At 33.9% G+C, this 23,996-nt stretch overlaps 2 protein-coding genes across 3 annotated transcripts; both read right to left on the bottom strand.

The window, feature by feature from the left end:
* Positions 1–15,146: 15,146 nt before the first annotated feature.
* On the bottom strand, positions 15,147–16,111 carry LOC122276914 (transcription factor bHLH52-like). The gene is made up of 2 exons (XM_043086806.1): positions 15,467–16,111; positions 15,147–15,353 (listed from the first exon to the last, which is right to left on the bottom strand). Exons 1-2 carry the CDS (start codon positions 16,109–16,111, stop codon positions 15,147–15,149), a joined length of 852 nt encoding a protein of 283 aa, XP_042942740.1.
* Positions 16,112–20,209: 4,098 nt separating this feature from the next.
* Positions 20,210–21,961, bottom strand: LOC122277747 (transcription factor bHLH52-like). Of its 2 annotated transcripts, XM_043087851.1 has the most exons (3): positions 21,887–21,961; positions 20,800–21,483; positions 20,210–20,686 (listed from the first exon to the last, which is right to left on the bottom strand). In XM_043087851.1, the coding sequence occupies exons 2-3, from the start codon at positions 21,466–21,468 to the stop codon at positions 20,480–20,482; spliced, it is 876 nt and encodes a 291-aa protein (XP_042943785.1). In that variant the 5' UTR covers positions 21,469–21,483; positions 21,887–21,961; the 3' UTR covers positions 20,210–20,479. The 2 variants fall into 2 exon arrangements, with proteins under 2 accessions (XP_042943785.1, XP_042943784.1); XM_043087850.1 differs by having other exon boundaries at positions 20,800–21,953.
* Between the last annotated feature and the right edge of the window lie 2,035 nt (positions 21,962–23,996).

Genomic DNA, 23,996 nt, shown 5'->3' with positions numbered 1-23,996 from the left:
ACGTTTTCGGTTTGGAGCAATACTCTTAGACACAAAGAGAGCTAATTTCTCCTTGCTAATTTTCTGCCACGACCATTTTTCATAAAGCTCAAGCGTTTGCATAAGATTTTTGGTGGAGCGTTTTCCCCCATTAGCAAAAATAAGAACATTGTCCACATATAATAAATGGGATATAAGAGGAGCACCAATAGGATAATGATATTTACCAATCCTCCCTACCTCAAAATTCTTCCTCAACAATCTCATTAAAATTTCCTCTATAATAATGAACAGATATGGGGAGAGAGGATCCCCTTGACGTAAACCTCTTGATGATTGGAAAAAACCTTTGAAATTACCATTCATCATGGTGGAGAACCAAGGAGATTTTACACAATTTTCAATCAGCTGGCAGAACCTGTTTGAAAAACCAAAGGCCCGAAAAACCTTTAGAAGAAAGTCCCAATTCAACCTATCATAAGACTTGGTCATGTCAATTTTTACCATCACATTCCCTCCGACACTTTTTTTTATTCAAAGAATGCACCATTTCTAGTGCCAAAGTAATATTTTCAAACATACTGCACCCTGGCCGAAACGCACCTTGTTCATGCGAAACCAATTTATCAATGACACTTGTCAGTCTGTTAATGATAATCTTGGAAAAAAATTTATAAGCCACGGAACATAGACTTATAGGGCAAAACTTGTCAAAGCTTGTTGGCTCAGGGACTTTTGGAATCAAAACAATAAAAGAGGAGGTATAAAACCTAGAGAGGGGGCACCCCTTAAGAATTCTCTAGCTAAATCTATGATATCCTCCTTTATGATATCCTAGCAAGACATAAAAATTCTGACCCAAACCCATCGGGGCCTAGACTGCTATTTTTAGGAATAGAGAAAGTGGCTGGTTTATGACTACATGGAAGAATGCAGAATTTTGATATCCTTTTGTTAACCACTTTTTCTTTGCAATCTGTCCCATGTGAACGGCTTCCCTCTTCTCCCACAACTCCAGCTCAATTTTAGTCACTAAAAAATTAGCCTCAATCTCCTCTGAAAAATCCAATTGAAGTTGATTTTCCAAGATTTTCATTCTTTCCTCAAGGGCTCTTATATTTTCTTCCACTCTTCCAAAAATATTTTTGTTCCAAGCTCGAAGAGCTACCTTTATTCTTTTTAATTTGATTGCAAGCTTCATAAGTCCTGTTGCATCATCAGGTCTGGTCCAAGCTTCCTTCACACAAGACATGAAATCTTTATGCAAACACCACATATTGAGGAACTGAAAAAGGGAGGGACCATATGCTAGACACTGTAAAATGGTATAAACTACCAACGAATAGTGGTCTGTAGACTTCTGATTGAGATAAGTAAAATGAGTTGAATGGAAAGGGGCTGAAAAGGAGTTTTTCATGAGCACTCTATCAAACTTGGCCCAACTTCTGGACGTCCCAACATGCCTATTACATCAAGACATACGTTGCCCTGAACATGAGAGATCAATGAGTCCACATCGATCTATACAATCATTAAACTCTATCATGGAAATAAGCGGCCGTGGGTGACCACCAATTCTTTCAGAGTCCGTTCTAATAGCATTAAAGTCTCCCAAAACAATCCATGGCTAATTAGGCATATGCATCTCCTCTAGTTCTTGCCATAAAGCTCTTCTCTCTACCTAAGAGCACTTAGCATAAACAAAAGTCACCAAATTCTTTCCCCCATCCAATACAACCCACCCAAAAATGGATTGATTCGAATCTAATACTTCAAAAATATTGGGGTCATTCCAAAAAAGCCACAACTTCCCACCTTACGCTTCTTTCAAATAAATATAATTGTAATTCAAATTCAGAAAGTCCCTTAGAACATACATGTGATCTTCCTTAAGAAAAGGCTCAGCAATAGCAAACAAGTTCATCTTGAATTTTTTTTTAGAAGCTTTTTTAACCTTCCTTTCGGCCTGATCAATCCTCTGATGTTCCAGAATAAAAGGGTATTTTGCAATTGGGTATGCACCCGTTGGGACTTCCTTATCGATTTTTCCTCATTAGCATCCAAATTTTTAGATTTAGCCGCAGTTGCAATTATTTCCCCATTCGACTCATACAGTTTTTCCTTCCCCATCAAGACTAAAATTTCTCCCTCCTTTCTCTTTGAAGAATAGCAGAAAGCTGTTTCCCCTTGATGTATTCGTCTACCCGACGTATCAAGGATATCAATTTCAGCTTCAATATGTATCCGTCTGGAAGCATCAGTACTCATCGCGTCTTCAAAAGCCTCAGTTTGCACTTGTCCCAAATCATCATTTTGAATAGCAGTTTCTAAAACCTACTTCAGGGAAGCCTCATTGACTTCATCATGCCAAACTTCTTCACACTCCTCATCACTACTTTCCTATTCCCTTTGATTAATCGTCTCTACATGTGGTCCACTCTCTGAATCTTCTATCTGTTTTCCTTCTCTCTACTTTATCACTTCAACCTATGTTCTCCAACTTTGCCTAAAACTTTTGGAGCAATAGAAACCAACTTTTCCATAACTAGCCTCCTACCATAGACATGTCTTGGGTGATAAAACAATTGGAAAACCCTTTATTAGCTCTGTTGTCAGGTTTACTTCTACACAAATTCTCGCCCCATAAGCTCGAGTACAGTTCAGCGTCGTATTATCAGTGCCAACGTATCGACCAAATTGAGTTGCTATTATCTATAAAAAATATGTACGATATAGATGCATGGGTAATTTGGGTAAGAAGATCCATTGTGGTCCATTTGAAAAGATGAAAGGGAATACCTTCCATTGTTCTTTCTTCACGTGCCCAACCATGCACAAAGTCTCTCTCATTCCTCATTTGGATCAACACGTGATACTCATCCATAAACCTGATGATTGGTATTTCAATCAGCCTCCATGTTTTCACAACCGTAAGTCATATTTTGTCAATGGATGGGTGAGTCCTCATAAACTTCATCACCAAAGCAAACCGGAATTCCTCAGCAGCTTTAGACATTTCAAATTTTGAAAAAACGAAGCCCATCTCACCATCAATTTCAACCAAAAAGTGCATTTGAAGTTAAATGCCGATTGCTCTATTTTCTTGCACACCGTCTGTGCATAAGATTTTGTAGTAGCCGCTTCGGACCCATCGGAGAAGCCATCGGAGGGGTGAAGGGCGCAGTCAATAGGCAACCCTAGCCAACAAAACCAGACCAAACTGATGAAAAAAGGAAATTCTTGAAGGATTGAACTTTCCAAAGCCAGGAAAAAAAAGTTGCCTCTAGAATCGCCCAGGAAACACTCTCTCTCGTGACTGATAACCATATTTGATCCTGTTTGAACAAACAGAGTGTTCAAACAGAATATATATGAGTTTGAACCACTAAATTTTTCAAGTGACTTTTGTTCAAACATAAATTATGTCTGTTCGAATAGACATTTTATTTTTGAAAATTCTCTGTTTTAATGGGGTTTTGCATAATAATGTTGTTCAAAAAAATATTTAATTGTTTGAATGGATGTACGGACTGTATTTCTATCATACCGTTCGAATGGGTGAGTTTTTGTCTGAATGGATTTGTAAATGGTACTTCACTATTCAAACGGGTTATTTACCGTTCAAACAGTATTGATCAAACAGATCAAAATTTTATAAAAAATACCATACTAATATTACACAAATTGTAATCATATATATCAATTGTTCAAATGTTTACGAACATCATAACATAAAGTCAATTAAAGAAAAAATAAATGAATTATCATTGTGGTGGTGGTGGTGGCATATAGTTTTAGGACATCATTGATTGCAACTGTTCAAATATTTTTTGGTTATTCAATTGCAACCTCTCTTCTAATCTCATCTATAAATCTGCTGCTTGATCTAATTGGGTTAGTAACTCTTTTTCCTTAGACTTCAATTGTTCTATCTCAAGTGCTCTTCCTCTAATTCCTTAGTCTTGTTGTCATTTAATCTGGTTTTAGAAGAGAATGATGATGTTGAGGATGGCTTCACGCAACATCCTAAGCCCCTCAAATATCCAGAACATGATCCAAGAACTCAAGAAAGGTTTTGAGCATCGTTGACAGATGATTCATCAGAAGGATTCGCAACAATTTCCTTAAGAGATATCATCTTGTCCTACGAATGATACACCAAAGTTAGTATAAATAACAAAAATATCTTTAGACAATAGAATTAAAGAAACTTAAACTTACATAATTTACCTCTGCCTCGGGATTGCTCTAAACACCATCATAATTTTTATGTGCATTAGCATACAATTGGGTCAGATCATAGTCAGCAGAATTTTCTTCTTGCTGCAAAATGAAAATCTATATTAGAACTTAAATCAGAAAAGTGTATATGTTAATATTTAACAGGGACTAGAATAACTTACCATTTTTTTAGACAAGCGATGAAAGGATTGAGAACCCACATTATGGTGTTTTGTTAAATTTGATCTATTTGCTTGGTTCACTGTACTCCATTGCTAAAAAATATTATAATTATATATTTAATACATATATCATATACTATTAAAAAAAGATAGTAGCGAAATAACCTGATAAGCATGATCTTCAAACATATCACAAACTTTCTCCCATTCAGGCATTACTTGGAATGGACTTTGACGCACCTCTGTCATAGTACTGAACTTCTGATAGTGTGCATGACATGGACCTTTGTACCTTTGCAATGCATTCGACATCAGTTCCTCAACCGTTAGTCAATCCTCTCGCCGGCCAAAATTTAGTTCAAACTCGTCATTTAAAAAATTATAAAAAATTAGTATAAATACAAAAGTTCTTTAAATTAACATGTTATACAAAGTAGCGTATTACCAAACAATGATTTTTGATGTGGTCTTTCACATTTTGGAGAACTTTAGCCCATGAGGATGTAACCATCAGTGCATACATGCTATTAAGGGTACCAACATAAGAAGCAAGCTAAGCTGCCGAATCCCCAGAGCCACCGGTGTGATCATCAGGTATATCAACTTTAATTTTACCCACTTTCCATACTTTCTCTATGCAGACACTCCTCGTAGTGCCTCTACCTTGGCACTGCTTTACAACAGCTATATATACAATAATTAAAGCATATATTTTAATTAAATAATTTTATTTTATAGATATATGGTAATAAAGTATATTGTTCTGGTTCTGATGATGTTCGGCCACTATTATTGGCAGGTGAACCACACGAGGAGTTAGTAAAGGGTGGGGATAGCTCACGTGTTCTTTTGCGTTTCGGAAGCATATCTGTTTGAAATTATAATAAATTATTATTTGAAAAAGATGCAATATAGATTTTATAAGAATTATACCTATACAAATATCTATTTGAATATCATTCAATATCAGTTTTGCTGGACTAGTCGCTCTCATCCTCAATAGACACTTCAGTTGAATCATGTTCTTTCGACACTTTACCTTCAATTATTTCCGGTTGAACATATTCTCTACGCAATAGGATCATTTCATATTGGCTTAGATTAACAAATAGATTGATGTCTGATTCATTTCCTTTATATGCTTCTTCATGGTCTGGACTATCAACTTCTTCATGTGGTTCATCTGCCTCTAGAATGTAATAATATACATTTTTTGGTGCAAACTTCTTGACTACTCACCATGGATTTCCATACTCCTGATTATCTAAATAAAAAATTTGATTTGCTTGGTAAGCGAGAACGAAAGGATCGTCCTCATACCATTTGCAAGATGTATTGACACTCACAAATATTCATTGTTATGTACTCCCAACCTAGGATTTGAGACATCCCATAAATTACATTTAAACAACCAGACCATATATCCCTTCACCTACTTTAATGCTATGGTATCTTCCACAATTTCATAAAAATCAATATTATCATCTCCATGGCTTCCTTCGACTATAACCTCACAATTTTGAGTTTACCTATATTGTTCTCTCTCTGCTGTATAAAATATATATCCACGCACCAAACATCCTAAGTAATGGCCAGATGGCCCGCTTGGATGGACCACCTACCAAAGAATACACTTCTGGTGAGATTTCACCTGAATTTTCACTATATTTTGATACAACCTATATCAATAAATATTATTCTAGTTATATCAATATCAGATATAAATATAGTGACATTCAAGGTATGAAGTTTGGAGAAATTGTGCATGTTTTTTTTAGTAATACTGTATGTTCAAACCATGAGACAAATTCTTCTTTGTGCATCTTCTCTACATCAGTTACACCATTCGTGCGAAGTAGATGTATATGTTCGCTGCACATGTTAATGTGAACTATTAATTTGTATCAAGTTATACTATATTATTACACATGCACTTAAAAATATTATTGATTTAGATAATCATCACTATATTATTATACATGCACTTAAAAATACTATTGATTTAGATGATCATCACGAACCTCAAATAGTGGTCAATCTCTTCGTAGTTATTCGAGACATACTATCAAACTCTTTCAAACTCTCACCCATATAGGTCATAGCCTCCTTGCGCGCCTATGGGACGTACTTTCTGGAAAAACACGGTAAATACTAATGAAATTCCCATTTGTCCACCTTTATAATTTTGATCCGGTCTTGTAAATCTAGTATCAACCCGATGGAAATACATTAAACAAAATGTATGTCACTCCTTATCAATGTATGACTCTGCGATTGAACCTTCCAAAATAGCCTTATTCCTCACAGATCGCTTAAGTTTTCCCATAAACCGTTCAATAGGATACATCCATCTATACTAAATGGGGCTAGCAACTAAAGCCTCACGAGGTAGATTTATAGCCAAATGAACCATTACATTAAAGAATGAAGGTGAGTACAAACTCTCCAACTTGCACAATATCACTAGAATATCAACTTCCAGTTTTAATAAGGCATCATCTTTCAATGTTCTACTGCAAATACCCCTGAAAAATTGCCCCATTTGGCTAACAAATATCTCGAGTAAGCTTTTCACGCACACCAACTGGTAACAATCACTGCAGAAATATATGGCAGTCATAACTTTTAAGACCGATTATCTTCTAATCATGAGTTCGGACACATCTTGACATATTTGAAGCATAACCATCGAGTAATTTGATTATCATGAACCAATCACATAATTGATTTCTCTCATCACTTGAAAGTGTATACCATCCAAGGGGCATATAGGCTGACGATCCATTATCTTACATTTGCAACTCCGATCTTATCCCTAACTCCTTCAAATCTTTACAAGAGTTAGCTATATCATTTGTATTCCCTTGAATTGACATCAGAGTGCCCAAAATATTCTCACATATATTTTTTTCAAGTACATAACGTTTAGATTGTGACACAATTTCAAGGTAGACTAGTATGAAAACTCAAAGAAAATACTTTTTTTTTGTCCAATTCAATTCCACTGCTTGTTGTTTGAAACATCTTCCAATTGCGTGAGAATATCACGACAAGAATACTCTGACTGTGATGACTTGCGCTCAACCCTTCCATCAAACATTGCTTTATTTGAACGCCATCTATGATCATGAGGTAGATACCGACGGTATCCCATGAAACAAAATTTTTGGCCATTTGTTAACCACTAAGACTATGTATCTTTGTTACAAACAAAAACAAGTCATTTTACCTTTTGTGCTCCACCCAGATAAGTTCTCGTATGCTGAAAAATCATTTATTGTTCAAAGTACTGCAGCATACATCTTGAATTCACGCGACAAGGCCGCATCATATGTAGGGACACCCTGTTCCCACAACTCTTTAAAGTCTGCCATCATTGGCTGAAGATATATGTTTATTTCATTCCCTCGTGACCTTGGCCCTGGGATCAATAGAGTCATCATAAAATAAGGATCCTTCATACACTTCCATGGTGGCAAATTATAGGGCATTAATATGACAGGCCAAGTGCTATGAGAAGTGCTCATGTTGCCAAATGGATTAAAGCCATCAATTGCTAAACCAAGGCATACATCGCGAGGTTCTCCGGCAAACCATGGGTACTCTCATCAAATTTCTTCTATTGTAAGGAATCTGTAGGTTGTGAGAGGTATTGATCATTTTTAACTCTTTTTGTGGGATGCCAAGTCATATCTGTCGCAGTCATCAAAGAAGTAAACAATCTTTAAAGTCGAGGAATCAATGAAAAATTTATCAGCACTTTATAAGGTACATTATGCTTATCTGATGTCCATCTTGACTCATGACACACTGGACATGAATCAAATTCTGCATATTGCTTTTAGAAGAGAAAACAATCACTCTTACATGCGTGAATGATATTATAATCAAATCCTAGCTCTTGCTTCAATTTCTTCGCTTCATAAAAATTACAAGGTATTACGTTATCCTATGGGAGAGCCTTTTTAAATAACTCTAGCAACATATTGATAGCCTTTACAGAAATACGACAAATAGGCTTAATATGGAGCAACCTGATAGTGAATGACAACTTGGTATGATGGGTGCACCTTTCATACAGTTCTCGTTGTGCATCCTCCCACAGTCTATCAAAGTTTTCATTTCCCTCAAATAATTGTGTAGATGTTCCTTCTCCATCCCTTACACCAAATATGCATGCACCAAGATCCCCTAACATCTCAGCCATATCCTCTCCATTATCATTACTATCATCAGATACATCAATATTTATGTCATCCATGTCGATTTCGTTACATTCCTCCATCTAATTGAAGTGACTGCCAAATTTAACTCCTTGAGAAAATGGTTCGCTATGTAAGACCCAAAATGAGTGTTTAGGATTGATTCCATTTACGAATAAATGATCCTCCAGTACGACCAAATTATATGAACTAAGGGTTTTGCACTTCTTGCACGGGCATCTTATAAATCCTTGAATGTCAACACTCCTACGAGAAAATTCTATAAAAGACTTCACCCCTTGTGCATACTCCTTAGTCACGACCAAGTCTATCTCCCAACAACATCCAACTCTTCTCCATTATAATTTCGTTACTCGTTGACTGTCTCTCAAAAAAACCCAATTCATGGATACTTGAAATAAACTCTTTTTCATATTCAATGCTTATATTTTCATAAGGTATTTGATCCTATCTCATTCAAGATACAATCATCTATATCGCATATATACTCAGTCCAAAACTATCATGTTAGTTGAAATTTTGACAGCATTTCCCTACAATTCTCCAAGAATGCTAGTCGCACTAAGTCCTTGACCCTATCCATGGGCCAAGTAACTTATGGACCACACACCCGAAGAATGTTAGGAAATACTGAACCAAAATTCCTAACACTAACATAAGAGTTTAGACTTGATATATCAGCCATATAGATGATAGAATCCCAAACTGTCCACTTTGGACAATTCAAGATTTGTACCCAAGCATTATTTAAGAGAATATTTGGCTAAAACTCTTGGACAGGTCTAAGGTTTAATACTATATAAAAATAATACTAACATTCAAGTCCTAACTAGTAAACCAAACCAAACCACTAGTTTATACTAAAAATACACTTATATAATTGAATATTCTAATATCCTTCTATTGTAGTAGTAATATATTATTTGTTGGTTTAATATATAGATAATTGATTTGTTGTTTTAGGTTATTTTAAATTTAATATTTTATGGAAATACCCAAAACTTTATTTATTATTTGGTGCTGGTTTGTAAATTATAATAGCTTCGCTAATCAATCCTATCATTTTTATTTACTAGTTAATTGAGTATTTAAAATGATTTAAGGAAATTTAATAATTCAGAGGGCACTAAGTTGTGAATTTATTTGAAGTTATAGCTTAATGCATTATTATACTATTAAAAACTTTATAATATCTTTAATATATAAATGAAAACCAAGTTTTAATTTATTTACACAAATATTTATTAATTAAAATCTTTTTTTACTAAGTTTTAAAATTATTCAAACTTAGTAATTAATGTATTATTCTACTATTAGTTAATTTTGAATATCGTTAATATATAGATCATTTCCAAGTATAAATTTATTTTTTTGTTTTTTTATTAAATTAAATCTTCACAGAATGGCATTCAAACGGCACATGAATGGTTAACATTCAAACCAATAGCAGACAGTTCGAATGTTAAACCATCATTGTTCGAATGGTAGACTAGTACTATTCGAACGGTAGACTAGTATCGTTCGAACAAAAAAATATTAGTTCGAACATCTAATTAAGCATTTGAACGGTACATTTCTTATTTTAATTTTTTAGATATAATTATTCCCTTTTTCAGTTCCTCAATATATTCTATTGTTAGATATAATTATAATTCATCCAATTATAATTATGATATTTTGTAATCCTTGTTCATAATTTTATATCATAAATTTAGCATAATTCCAATGGCTTCTCAGGGAAAAAAAGAGGCCAAGTCAAAGCAATCCTCTAGCAAAGAAGTCTGAGAGAGGACTGTTTTGTTGGAGCGGCAAGTGAAGATAGATGATTTTAGAGATCTTCTATTGGAGAGACATTCTCTAGCATCTATCTTTCTCGATCGTGGTTGGACATCAATCATCAACTAAAAGGACGAAGGGACTGACAAGATCGTTACCTGCATCAATATTGTATCTAAATTCTATAGAGAACCTAGTTGTGCCAGCTAGGAGGATGACACATACACTTTCTCCGTTCAAGGCATCACAGTACGATTTTCTAGGTATGCCTCAACTGCCCACTGCATATCCTAACATGGTGCCTAGAGAGTCTACACCTATAGGCGATGGGGAGTCTGCAGATGAAGAGGATATTGTGATGCCTGATGAGATCGATGGTCTCACTAATCATGAGGTCCGTTAGTTGGTTATGGGTCCAGATGCTCCTCCCTATAATGAGAGCAAGAGCATCAAACAGGTGGACTTATCTAGTTTTCTCAAGATTATGAACATTATAATAGCCAACAACATCAATCATCGACAACACAAAATTGAGGTGAGCATGGACCAGGCACGAATTATCTTATGGGTAGGTCGCGGGGTGTTTATCATTGATGCAGTCCGGGTTACCCTTGCAGAGACTGAGTTGAAGCTCATGTCTCGAGTGACTGATATTGAGGCATGCATTTCTGGAGTCAAGGCGGTGCTACATGAGCTGCCCTAGTAGTGTATATCTTTTATTTGTATTAAATGTGCTTTTTTGTATAGACATTCATGACTATTTCTATTTTGTATAATTAATTTAAATATTCAAATAGTCATAAATTAATTATAAATTCATAAATATTTTATGATTCATTCGAACAAGGTTTAAAAAAATTCCCGCCAATTTTAATTTAATTTCCCACCAAATGTTTCATTCAAATGTATAAATGTTCTATTCAAACGAGCTTGCAACCTTACTGTTCGAACTAATAAATTTTATGTTCAAACATATTTGAAGTTTCTTAAATTACTTCTCCGCCAATATTACCATTTGAACCAATTATAAACCATTTGAATGAACATTAATTCCAAGTTCGAATGTATTTTGACCATTCAAACGTTTTTGATGTTTTGAGACGATCTAATTCATCTCAAAAAATATAGTTCGAATGTATTTTAATCCGTTTGAAAATTTTTACAAATTCATCCATTTTTTTAAACGAAATGTCTCTAATAATTATTTTTAGACATGAAACAAATTTCACCCCTAAATTATTTGGTCCCTAAAACTAAAATTTCGTGTAGTATAAGCAGTTTTGGGGTTACGAACTGACATTTATGTTATTGTCCTTTTCTGCTGGCACGCCCGACATTTTGTTTCCTTCTAGCTAAAATCATATAGTACTGGAATATTTCTATTTTTTGACGGCAAATCATGTGATTTATATATATATATATATAGTTATTTATGTTTGCTCATTTCTGGCCAGTATGATATTTAATGGCATTTTGTTTCTGTTAGACAAAGAGTTAATTACAAGAGTTTGATTGGTCAAGCGGTCTTTAATAAATATTATAAAACTTGTTTTATGTGCTTGTGATCTGATCTCTCGCTTCAAGCCTTTGCAGTAGTACCTCTTGACGTTTGGTTCTTCAATTTCAGTTTGCAGCAACATTAATTTTTGCACTTTTTCCTGATCTTGTTGCCATTTTCTCGGTGCTATCTCAACTGCAGATAAAAATAAATCTAACGTTCTATATATGGTAGTTTTTCATTTGTTTGTACAGTTATTTTTTCAGAAAAGGTTATTTTTTCTTCCTGATTTTGTTGCACCTTTTTCGGTGCCATACCCAATGCAAATAAACATGACAAGCGGCTATAATTTGTTGCACCTAGCTTTTTAAATCGATGCCACATGCAAGTTTTTCAGCAGATATTACATCAAATTAAAGATATATATATATACACACATACACACTAAGGAACGGCCTCGGGTGTGTTAGCCCCGAGGTGTATATGACATAATGATTTAAATAAAAAAAAGAAAGTGAAAAAGTCAGTAGCTTAGTTGTCTAGAAAAAGAAAATATATATAAAAGTTTAAAGAAAGACAAAAAATAAAGATAAAAAAAATAAAAATCTACACTTTAGCAAAGTATGAGTATTGGTTTGCATCCATATTGGATTATCTATTTACTCTCTAGATAATAATAAAATATTATTAATTTAATAATTTTTATAGTTTTTGTTTTTATCACATTTTATAGTTCTACTAATTAAAATATTAATAATAATTATATTCTAATTAAATTAATAATTAATATTATATATTGAGTATTTTAAATATTTTATTTGCTAAATTTTAATTAAAGTTGAATTTTACAATGAGAATGCTCTAAAACGTTTCTGTTCTAAAGAATAAAGTCATTTTAATTTTTTATTTGAAAAAAATTGAAAAGAAAGAAAGAAAATGAGAGTATACTGTCAAAACAAAAATGACATGAAAAGGGACGTTAATTCATGTGCACCGTGGGGCTATTAAGAGCTTTTAGGTAAAATATGATCTTTCATTAAATTCTATAAGGGAGCTACAAGTCAAATGATCAAGGGTTTTAATGACCTTTTGATTAAACAAAATCCTTCATTAAATTCTACAAGGAGCTACACGTTAAATAGTCAAGAGTTTCATGTGTCTTAATTTTAGTAAAACAAGACTTAAATGGAAAAATAAAAAAAGTTAACGAAAAAATAATAAAAATTACTATTCACAATTAATTAACCATTTATTATAATAGAATAGATATATTATAATTCTCGTAATGCCATCTGATCTTAGTATCATGTGCTCTGAAATAACATCCATGGGATTATATATATACTGAGCCTCAAAGTTTACAACAAACAACGAACTTCTGTGAAATAAAATCACCTAGCTTGAACATGCTCAGTATCATGTATTTCATATCTCTCAAAAAAAGAAAAAAAAAAAAAAGGCAGTGTTTTTCATATGTAAACGGTTATTAACTGATAAAAATGGTTATTAACATATATCATGAGTACGTACTATATATGATGTCAGTGAAATGCGGGATCGGAGCAATCCATGCATGTTTAACAATTTTGTGGCCGGCCTATATTTTGGTGGGGACAGTTAGTGACTGATCGATAACCTCCCTTTCTTAATTATTTTTATAAATGATCGTTTTTCTTGTAGTCATGATATCATCATCATCATCATCATGTCATCATCATCATCATTATTATTATTATTATTATTTTCAAGTATTGTATTACGCCACATGAACATCCAATAATTTGGTATTTCTCTTTCTAGCCTTATAATTACTAATGATTTATTACAGTAGTGTATATATACGTAAGTAATTGATAACAAAGAAGATTTAAGGATAAATGAAAGGTAATTAAAATTAGGAAATATACTTATTAACTATTAACTACAAAACCGTATGTTTTGATAACGAGAAGTTAGATAAGTAAGTGCTTGTTTGGGATTGTGCTGGGAAATATGGTTTATAACTTTAGAGCTTATAGCTTATAACTTAAATAACAAGTTCTACTATCAAAAAGTTATTTACTGTTTGGTTAATATGTCTCTAAAGCTAGTGCTTTTTAAAATTAGTTATATTAATTTTTTAAAAATATACAGTTATCTGTAAGAACTTTTCGATAAAAGATTCAATTTGATGTTTTTAAAAAAAAGTAGATTTTCAATTTTTTTAAGGGATTAAAGCACTTTTTATAAATCTACCAAATATATCATTCTTTTCTTTAAAAGAGCTTTTAAACAATTAAAAACACTTTTTAACCTTTCAAACTCAATCCCAAACATGCTCTAAGTCATGGATTGCTTGCAATTTTTGGATAAATTTGGAGTGAAATATCAAAGCAGTGTCGACTTTCATATGTAAACGGATATTAACCGTGTAATCAGGAGATCGACATTAATGGAAACAACTCGATCCCGCCAAAGCAGGCCACTAAATTGTCAGTTAAACATGTACGGTTGATAATAAAAACGGTCATTAACATATATAAGTACGTACGTTTCTTAATTATTTCCCACGACAAGATATTAAGGTATAAGGTTGTGTAAATAAGATTGTAAGTACATATATAGATAGCATTTTTTCAAAAAATAATTACTAATTACTAATTAATTAATTCATTGATAGGGTCCTCGATCTCTTAATTACATGATTCAGCTTTCAATATTTGAAGTGTTTATTCGATCTGACTTCAATCTTTTGTATATAATTATAGTACTATGTACGTACGTATGAAGTATGAAGCGAGGAGTCATTAATTTTTGGCAAATCATGATTATCGATTGTCTGCGGAACACACTATTAACCATCTTGTACTAAATCAAAATTCAAAAAAATTGCCGATTTTTGACAACGGTTGTCAATGCACGACCTAATTTGAAATGTACTTACACTAGTATAAGAAAAGTATTGTTTATTTGCGACTAATTATTTCTAACAAAATAACTATTACCAACTAAAATGAGTCACAAATACCCGTTTTCTTGTATTACCGGCCAATTTTAGAAAAAATAAAATTAAAAAACATTTGGCATCTTCATGCAAGGGAAAAAACAGTAACACGTGACCTCTTGGAAATGAGAAATTTACAAGGAAGTGATCGTTACATGACGTAATTAGCACCTAGATGTAAAAGTGGACACTACGAATTAAAAGAATGTACCAAAAAAAAAAAAAAAAGACTAACTAAGGGAAAATAGAGAAACGATCGAAAATAAACTTCTGTAACATGCAAATCAAGCTGCATTGGTTCGCAGCAGCTGATGAATGTCCTTGAGCATCAATGGCTTTGATTGGATTTCAAGATCATTAGCTAAGGTTTGAAGAAACTGTTTCGGAACTAAGCACTTGGCGTCTGAGTACAACTTCTCTTGAATAAGGGGTGATGCAAGAAGATGATCTTGGAGTTCTTTCGTATCATGCATTAATGGTTCTTTGTCGGCCTGCATGCATATAATATATCGATTAAAATTAAAACATTATTATAATGATCAAAAGAGCAGATATATCATCGAAATTAAACAATATGGAAATGAATTTACTAGAGGCTATATACCATGATTTGAAGAACTGCGATTTGAGCCTGCAAGTACTTGACATACTTGAAAGCAGCATGGAACATCTCAGCTGTGTTCAACCTACTCCCTCCTGGAATTCGCTTCCCAAGCTCCTGGGTCTTCTCCGTTATCTTTCTTCTCCTTTCGCGAGCAGCAATGCTCTGAGCAGACAAGCTTACCCTACTAGTGGGATTCTTCACATAACTCTCAGGAATATGTTGATCGCAGGAATGAGATGATACCGGCAATGGAGCGAGGAATTCCGGCATTGTCTTAGTAAGCAGACCAGAAGGATTTGGGAGATAGCTGTAGAAGAAACCAGGAGCAAAATCCGAGTAATTATGATAATTTCCACAGCTGATCTTCTGGCGCTTCGGGTATTGGTAGGATTGGAGTTCATCTTGAGGAAAGATTTCTGGTGGGGTAGAGCAGTATGGGAGGAGATTAATGTTGTAGTTGTCTGCGTAGCAGAACTCGTAGGGATCAAGTAATGGATCGAAGTCTGCAAGAGTTGAATTGCCGTCAAAAGCCATGAGGACTTCTGCTGCGATCTCCGGATCGTGCATTTGTTGGAAGCTGCTCATCATTTCTGGACTGAGATGATGCACAAAGGACCCCAAGTTGGAGCAAAAGCTTAAAGCCATGGAAATAATAGTTAACTGAAAAAGGAAATGTTCGGTTATAAGAATGCAAAGCAAACAATCATTAGTTACATCAAAAACCGTTTTCATTTCGTTTACTTGTTAAATAGTGTAATAATTGTTCCATAAACAGTATGATATTTAATGGCATTTTGTTTCTGTTAGACAAAGTGTTAATTACAAGAGTTTGATTGGTCAAGCTGGTCTTTAATAAATATTATAAAACTTGTTTTATGTGCTTGTGATCTGATGATCTCTCGCTTCAAGCCTTTGCAGTACCTCTTGACGTTTGGTTCTTCAACTTCAGTTTGCACCGACATTTTGCACTTTTTCCAAATCTTGTTGCCCTTTTCTCGGTGCTATCTCAACTGCAGATAAAAATAAATCTAACTTGCTATATATGGTAGTTTTTCATTTGTTTGTGCAGTTATTTTTTCAGAAAAAGGTTATTTTTTCTTCCTGATATTATTGCACCTTTTTCGGTGCCATATATACCAAATGCAAATAAACATGACAAGCGGCTATAATTTGTTGATTCGGTGCCACATGCTAGTTTTTATGCAGATATTAAATCAAATTAAAGTTATATATATATATACACACACACTAGGGAATTGTCCTGAGGTGCACCTGACATAATAATTTAAATAAAAAAATATGAAAATGTCAGTAGCTTATTTGTCTAGGAAAAAAAAATACAAGGTTAAAGAAAGATAAAAAATCACGATAAAAAAATCTAAACTTCAACAAAGTTTGAGTATTGGTTTGCATCTATATTGAAATCTATTTACTCTCTAGATAATAATAAAATATTATTAATTTAATAATATTTTTAGTTTTTATTTTTATCACATTTTATAGTTCTACTAATTAAAATATTAATAATAATTATATTCTAATCAAATTAATAATTAATATTATATATTGAGTGTTTTAAGTATTTTATTAGTTAAATTTACTTAAAGTTGAATTTTACGATGAGAATGCTCTAAAGTGTTTCTATTCTAAAGAAGTAAAGTCGTTTCAATTTTTTTAAATTAATTTTTTTAGTTTAAAAAATTGAAACAAAAAAAAAGGAAAATGAGTACACTATCTGAATAAAAATGACATGAAAAAGATACGTCAATTTATGTACATCGTGGGACTATTAAGGACCTTTTGGTAAAATGGGATCCTTCATTAAATTTTATAAGAGAGTTACATGTCAAATGGTCAATAATCATAAGAGCCTTTTAGTAAAACAGAACTTAACGGAAAATAAGAAAAATTAATAGAAAAGAATTCCTCTTCGGAAAAATTAATAAAAAAGAGAGAAATTTACTTGCGAAATCGAAACCTGAAGCCCTACGAACAGCCCCTACCCCTACCCATGGAAACCCCTTCCCAGATCAGAGCTCGTGATTAACGACAATCGTGAGATACGTTGGCCCACTAGTTCCTCATCTATGTTGGCCCACTAGTTCACAAAATCATTTGAAGCTTCCAGGTTCCTCTAGCATAACAGTTGGAGGCATGACCTCTTGTTGCCGGCCTACGTTAGCTAGTTCAGTCACTACCCTCAGTTTATCGAAGTTCATGTTTGCTCCACCAGTTATTGCTACAACATTTTCACCCTTGAGACCATAATACTTGTAGTATGCTTCAGCTCCAGCAAGAGCAAGTGCACCTAATGGTTCTAAAATGCTTCTTTTTTCCTCAAACATGTCCTGCGACATGGGTAAAAATATATAAATCCCAAGAACTAACACCTACATCTATTATTTTGAGGATTAAAGCTCTCCCGGGAAATGCAGTTGAAACAGTGAGGGTCTTGGTTTCATAGAAAGATGAATAAGCAAAACTTAGATAGAAACAAAGAAGCATATAAAGAAACTTTAAACAAGAAACTATCCTCACTTTTATTGAGGCACAGATTGCATCACGGCTTACAAGAACTACGCCATCTACCAATTCCTTGCATATGTGGAAAGTTTCTTCACCAACTTCTTTGATAGCTACACCATCTGCAAAAGCTCCAACTTGGTACAACATCACTCTCTGTCCATGATGTTAAGACACTGCCATTGCATTTGCATCAGAGGGCTCCACTCTGATAATTTTTACCTATGAAAAAAGTATCATTGATTGATTACATTATAGATTAAGAAACACATCAAGTATATTGCTGGGGGGTCGAGCTCCATCCCACACTTGGCTCGAGAGGTCAAGTTGTTGTCGGGGATGAGAATGGGTCAAGATCTCAGTTTGGATTGGGATGGAGTAGAAGACAGAGGGCACGGGAGGGGTATGATGAGTTTTTGATCATGTGTGGGCAAATGCACAATATGTAAAGAAAACTTATGTGGAGTGTTGTTATTGGATGACTGTTAATTTTATAAGGGCAGCTGGACTGACCTAAAGGTTTTCTCAACGGAAAAATAATAAAAATTACTATTCACAATTAATTAATCATTTATTATAATAGAATAGATATATTATAATTCTCGTAATGCCATCTGATCTCAGTATCATGTGCTCTGAAATAAGTTCATGGGATTATATATATATTAAGCCTCAAAGCTTACAACAAACAACGAACTTCTGTGAGATAAAATCACCTAGCTAGCTTGAACAAGCTCAGTATCATGTATTTCATATCCCTCAATTAAAAAAAAAAAAAAAGGCAGTGTCCTTAATTCGTATGTAAACGGTTATTAACTGATAAAAATGGTTATTAACATATATGATTATGTACTATGATGTCAGTGAAATGCGGGAGCAATCCATGCATGCTTAACAATTTTGTGGCCTATTTTGGTGGGGACAGTTAGTGAGTGATCGATAACCTCCATTAATTTCTTGTAGTCATGATATCATTATTCCTTCTTTTTTTTTTAAATAAATAAATAAAGTATTGTATTACACCACATAAACATCCAATAATTTGGTATTTCTCTTTCTAGCCTTATAATTACTTAATTACCATGAGCGTGCCTATACTAATGATTTATTACAGTGTATATATACGTACGTAATTGATAACAAAGAAGATTAAGGATCATAATTGAAAGGTAATTAATTAGGAAATATACTTATTAATTATTAACTACAAAACCGAATGTTTTGATAACGAACATCATGCATATTGTGTGCCTAATTAACATGATCAAATATGCATGATTTTTAGATAGAGAAGTTAGTTCACTAATTAAGTCATGGATTGCTTGGAATTTTTGGATAAATTTGGAGTGAAATATCAAATGAGTTTTACTATATACAAGTACAGTCACGTACTAATCTGTGTACCAATACTGATCCATTCATACTTCAAATTTAAATTAACATAGTTTTTAATAAAATCTACTTTTTGACCAATCACATTATATTAGTGCACAGATTAGTGTACAATTGTGCTTGCAACTATATTTTTCCATATCAAATTATAAGGAGACTAGGGGCTGGGGCTTTACTTATTGATCTTGAAGGCATTCATTTCCGCACGTGTTGAACTGTAAATAATTTTATTTTATTAAGTATGAAATAAAATCACATGGCTTGAACAAGCAGTGTCGACTTTCATATTTAAACGGTTATTAACCGTGTAATCAAGAGATCGACAATGGAAACAACTCCATCCCGACAAAGTAGGCCACAAAATTGTCAGTTAAACATGTACGGTTGATAATAAAAACGGTTATTAACATATATAAGAAGTACGTACGTACTATGATGTCAGTGAAATGTATATGAATTATAACCTCCGTTTCTTAATTATTTCCCACGACAAGAGATTAAGGTATAAGGTTGTGTACACATTATTAATTACTAATTACTAATTAATTCACTGAATATCGGGTCCTCGATCTCTTAATTACATGATTCAGCTTTCAATATTAATTGAAGTGTTTATTCTCATGACTTCAATCTTTTGTATATAATTATAGTACCATGTACGTACGTATGAAGTATGAAGCGAGGAGTCATTAATTTTTGGCAAATCATTATCGATTGTCTGCGGAACACACTATTAACCATCTTGTACTAAATAAAAATTCAAAAAAATTGCCGATTTTTGAGTCTTTGACAAGGGTTGTGAATGTACGGTACCCAATTTTAGAACGCTGTATTTAAAACTAGATTCAATTATAAAAATTAAAATTAAAAAACATTTGGCATCTTCATACAAGGGAAAAACAGTAATACGGGATCTCTTGGAAATGAGAAATTTACAAGAAAGTGATCGTTACATGACGTATTTAGCACCTAGCTGTAAAAGTGGACACTGCGAATTAAGAGAATGTACCAACTAAAAAGAAAAAAAAAAAAACAAAAACAAAACTAGTTAAGGGAAAATAGAGAAAGGATCGAAAATAAACTTCTATCACATGCAAATCAAGCTGCATTGGTTCGCAGCAACTGATGAATGTCCTTGAGCATCAATGGCTTTGATTGGATTTCACGATCATTAGCTAGGGTTTGAAGAAACTGTTTCGGAACTAAGCACTTGGCGTCTGAGTACAACTTCTCTTGAATAAGGGGTGATGCAAGAAGATGATCTTGGAGTTCTTTCGTATCATGCATTAATGGTTCTTTGTCGGCCTGCATGCATATAATATATCGATTAAAATTAAAACATTATTATAATGATCAAAAGAGCAGATATATCATCGAAATTAAACAATATGGAAATGAATTTACTAGAGGCTATATACCACGATTTGAAGAACTGCGATTTGAGCCTGCAAGTACTTGACATACTTGAAAGCAGCATGGAACATCTCAGCTGTGTTCAACTTACTCCCTCCTGGAATTCGCTTCCCAAGCTCCTGGGTCTTCTCCGTTATCTTCCTTCTCCTTTCACGGGCAGCAATGCTCTGAGCAGACAAGCTTACCCTACTAGTGGGATTCTTCACGTAACTCTCAGGAGTATGTTGATCGCAGGAATAAGATGATGCCGGCAATGGAGGGAGAAATTCCGGCAGTGTCTCAGGAAGCAGAACAGAAGGATTTGGGAGATGACCGTCGAAGAAACCAGGAGCAAAATCCGAGTAATTATGATAATTTCCACAGCTGATCTTCTGGCGCTTCGGGTATTGGTAGGATTGGAGTTCATCTTGAGGAAAGATTTCTGGTGAGAAGTAGGTTAAATAATCTGATGGGGTAGAGCAGTATGGGAGGAGATTAATGTTGTAGTTGTCTGCGTGGCAGAACTCGTAGGGATCAAGTAATGGATCGAAGTCTGCAAGAGTTGAATTGCCGTCAAAAGCCATGAGGACTTCTGTTGCCATCTCCGGATCATGCATTTGTTGGAAGCTGCTCATCATTTCTAGACTGAGATGATGCTCAAAGGACCCCAAGTTGGAGCAAAAGCTTAAAGCCATAGAAATAATAGTTAACTGAAAAAGGAAATGTACGGTTATAAGAATGCAAAGCAAACAATCATTAGTTATATCAAAAACCGCTTTCATTTCATTCACTTGTTAAATAGTGTAATAATTGTTCCATAAACAGTACAATAATTATACCTCCTCAGAGGAACAAAACTGCTTAGCAGAAATAAAGCAAGCAGAGTTAACTGGAAAGAGATAAAGAAGACAGGAAGAGAAGAGGTATTTTCGACCCGTTTGTAAGCATGAAAAGGATGAAGTAGTAGAGCTACAAAAGCAGTTAATCATGAAGTTCAAAAATATCAAACTAAGAATCCATGCGTGAGGGAAAGAGAGAGTGCATTAATAAGAAAGACTTGTTTCAAAATGATATCCAGAGCAAAAGTAGACATGACCAGAGAGTGAGAGAGACCTTAGAATTAGATGGTGTCTTATGCTGTTGTTTGTTGAGTACTAACAACCCTTCTCAGACTACACAAACTAACACACACACTAGTACTGCTGAGTACTTACTACTGTTGCCAACCGGCTATATGTTAAACGAGAGAGAGAGAGAGAGAGAGAGAGAGAGAGAGGTAAAAGGTGTGCGTGAAATGTGGGAGTAATCCATGTTTAACAACTTTGTAGCCTACTTTGGCGGGGATAGTTAGTGAGTGAATAACCTCCATTTCTTATTCCCCACGACAAGGTCATGTTGATGTTGTACTCCTGATCGTACTAGTTATGCTATATCTGCCGACGGCCTTCTCAAACAATCAGGTTTTAGCCTCATCATGCATGCATGCATGGCATTGGTTCATCAAAGCACTATATGCAGGAGGAAATACACGTAATCAAAATGTTTCTACTCTTTTCCAAAGGGTGCTGCAGCTAGGGTGCCGAGAATGGCGCCCCAAATGTACCGATTGGTTTTTTTTTCTTTGCAAAAACATTAATTTATGTGTGTGTTTTATTTAATAACTTTAAAAAAAAAAACACATAAATGCTAAAGGAAAAAAGAAACAAAAAACCAATAATATTAATATTACACCTATCAAGGAAGGCATAGCGAGTACTTCCATTTTGCCTTTTAATTTGAAGAATTTAATTTGAGGCATGAAGAAGAGTAATGATATATGGATTGATGAAATAAACACGTACGGATTTTAGATTGTCCATTTTTTTATTTTTTATTTTTTATTTCAATATGGTTGAAAATGATATAAATAAGTTGAAGAAGGTCAGTAGCGCAATGCATGGATGGATGAAATAAATGACTTTGGTTAACATATTATATATATATATATTATCGAAGGCATGCATGCAGAATTTATATCGCAATATTCGGTAGATTTCATTGTGGAAAATGCTGACTTTAATATCATGCCTCAAAAATAAGTCTTCTATAATAGTATAATCATCTTGACTAAAAAACTTGGTAAGTATATTGTGTTAGGAAAATAGTTCCAATTCCCTCCTGGAATTCGTTTCCCAAGCTCCTGGGTCTTCTCCGTTATCTTTCTTCTCCTTGCCCGGACAGCAATGCTCTGAGCAGACAAGCTTACCCTACTAGTGGGATTCTTCACATAACTCTCAGGAGTATGTTGATCGAGGGAATAAGTTATAAGAATGTGAAGCAAGCAATCATTAGTAATATAAAAAACCGTTTTCATTTCATTCACTTGTTAAATAGCGTGATAATTGATCCAGTACAATAATTATTTCTCAGAGGAACAAAACTGCCTTGCAGAAATAAAGCAAGCAGAGTTAACTGGAAAAGAAATAAAGAAGACAGGAAGAGGAGGTATTTTCGACCCATTTGTAGCTAGCTACAAATTAAAGCATGCAGTTAATGATATCCATACCTGAGCGAAAGAGAGAGTGAAATAAGAAAGACATGTTTCAAAATGATATCCAAAGCAAAAGAAGACATGATGATCAGAGAGAGACCTTAATTAAAATTAGATGGTACTTTGTGCGGTTGTTTGTTGAATTTCAGTATACCGAAAGTCACTAACAACCCTTATCAAACTATACAAACTAACACACAGTAGTACTAGTTCTGAGTACGTACTATTGTTGCCATGAAACGCTGATCTATATGTAAAACGAGAGAGAGAGAGAGAGAGAGAGAGAGAGAGAGAGAGAGAGAGAGAGAGAGAGAGAGAGAGAGAGAGGATTAGGATAATTGCGGAGAAAAATGAGGGGATGATAAGGTTGGGATATTAGAGTAACAACCTCCTAATTAGAACAAGGTTTCTTACACGTGGCCGGTTCGATAATTTCCTAGGATTTCCCACTATTTCCTAACTGAAAGTTGAAAGTTAAAGCTGGCCGGCTGTTGATAAACTCCTTACATACGTGCTAATTTAAATTTTAAATATGAAAAAATCAATATTATTATATAACTTAATATGCAACTTTAATTATACGTAGCAAAACTAGTATATTATATTAGCGGCAATTTCTTTCTTACGTTATGTTTCCATAACCTTGCCTTGTAATTACGTACGTCCACTTTTATTTATTTTTTTTAATTTTCC

The sequence above is a fragment of the Carya illinoinensis genome, chromosome 9, assembly GCF_018687715.1.
Source record: "Carya illinoinensis cultivar Pawnee chromosome 9, C.illinoinensisPawnee_v1, whole genome shotgun sequence".
Taxonomy (NCBI): domain Eukaryota; kingdom Viridiplantae; phylum Streptophyta; class Magnoliopsida; order Fagales; family Juglandaceae; genus Carya; species Carya illinoinensis.
The sequence above is the reverse complement of the archived record's forward strand: the minus strand, read 5'-3'. Positions and strand labels throughout refer to the sequence as shown.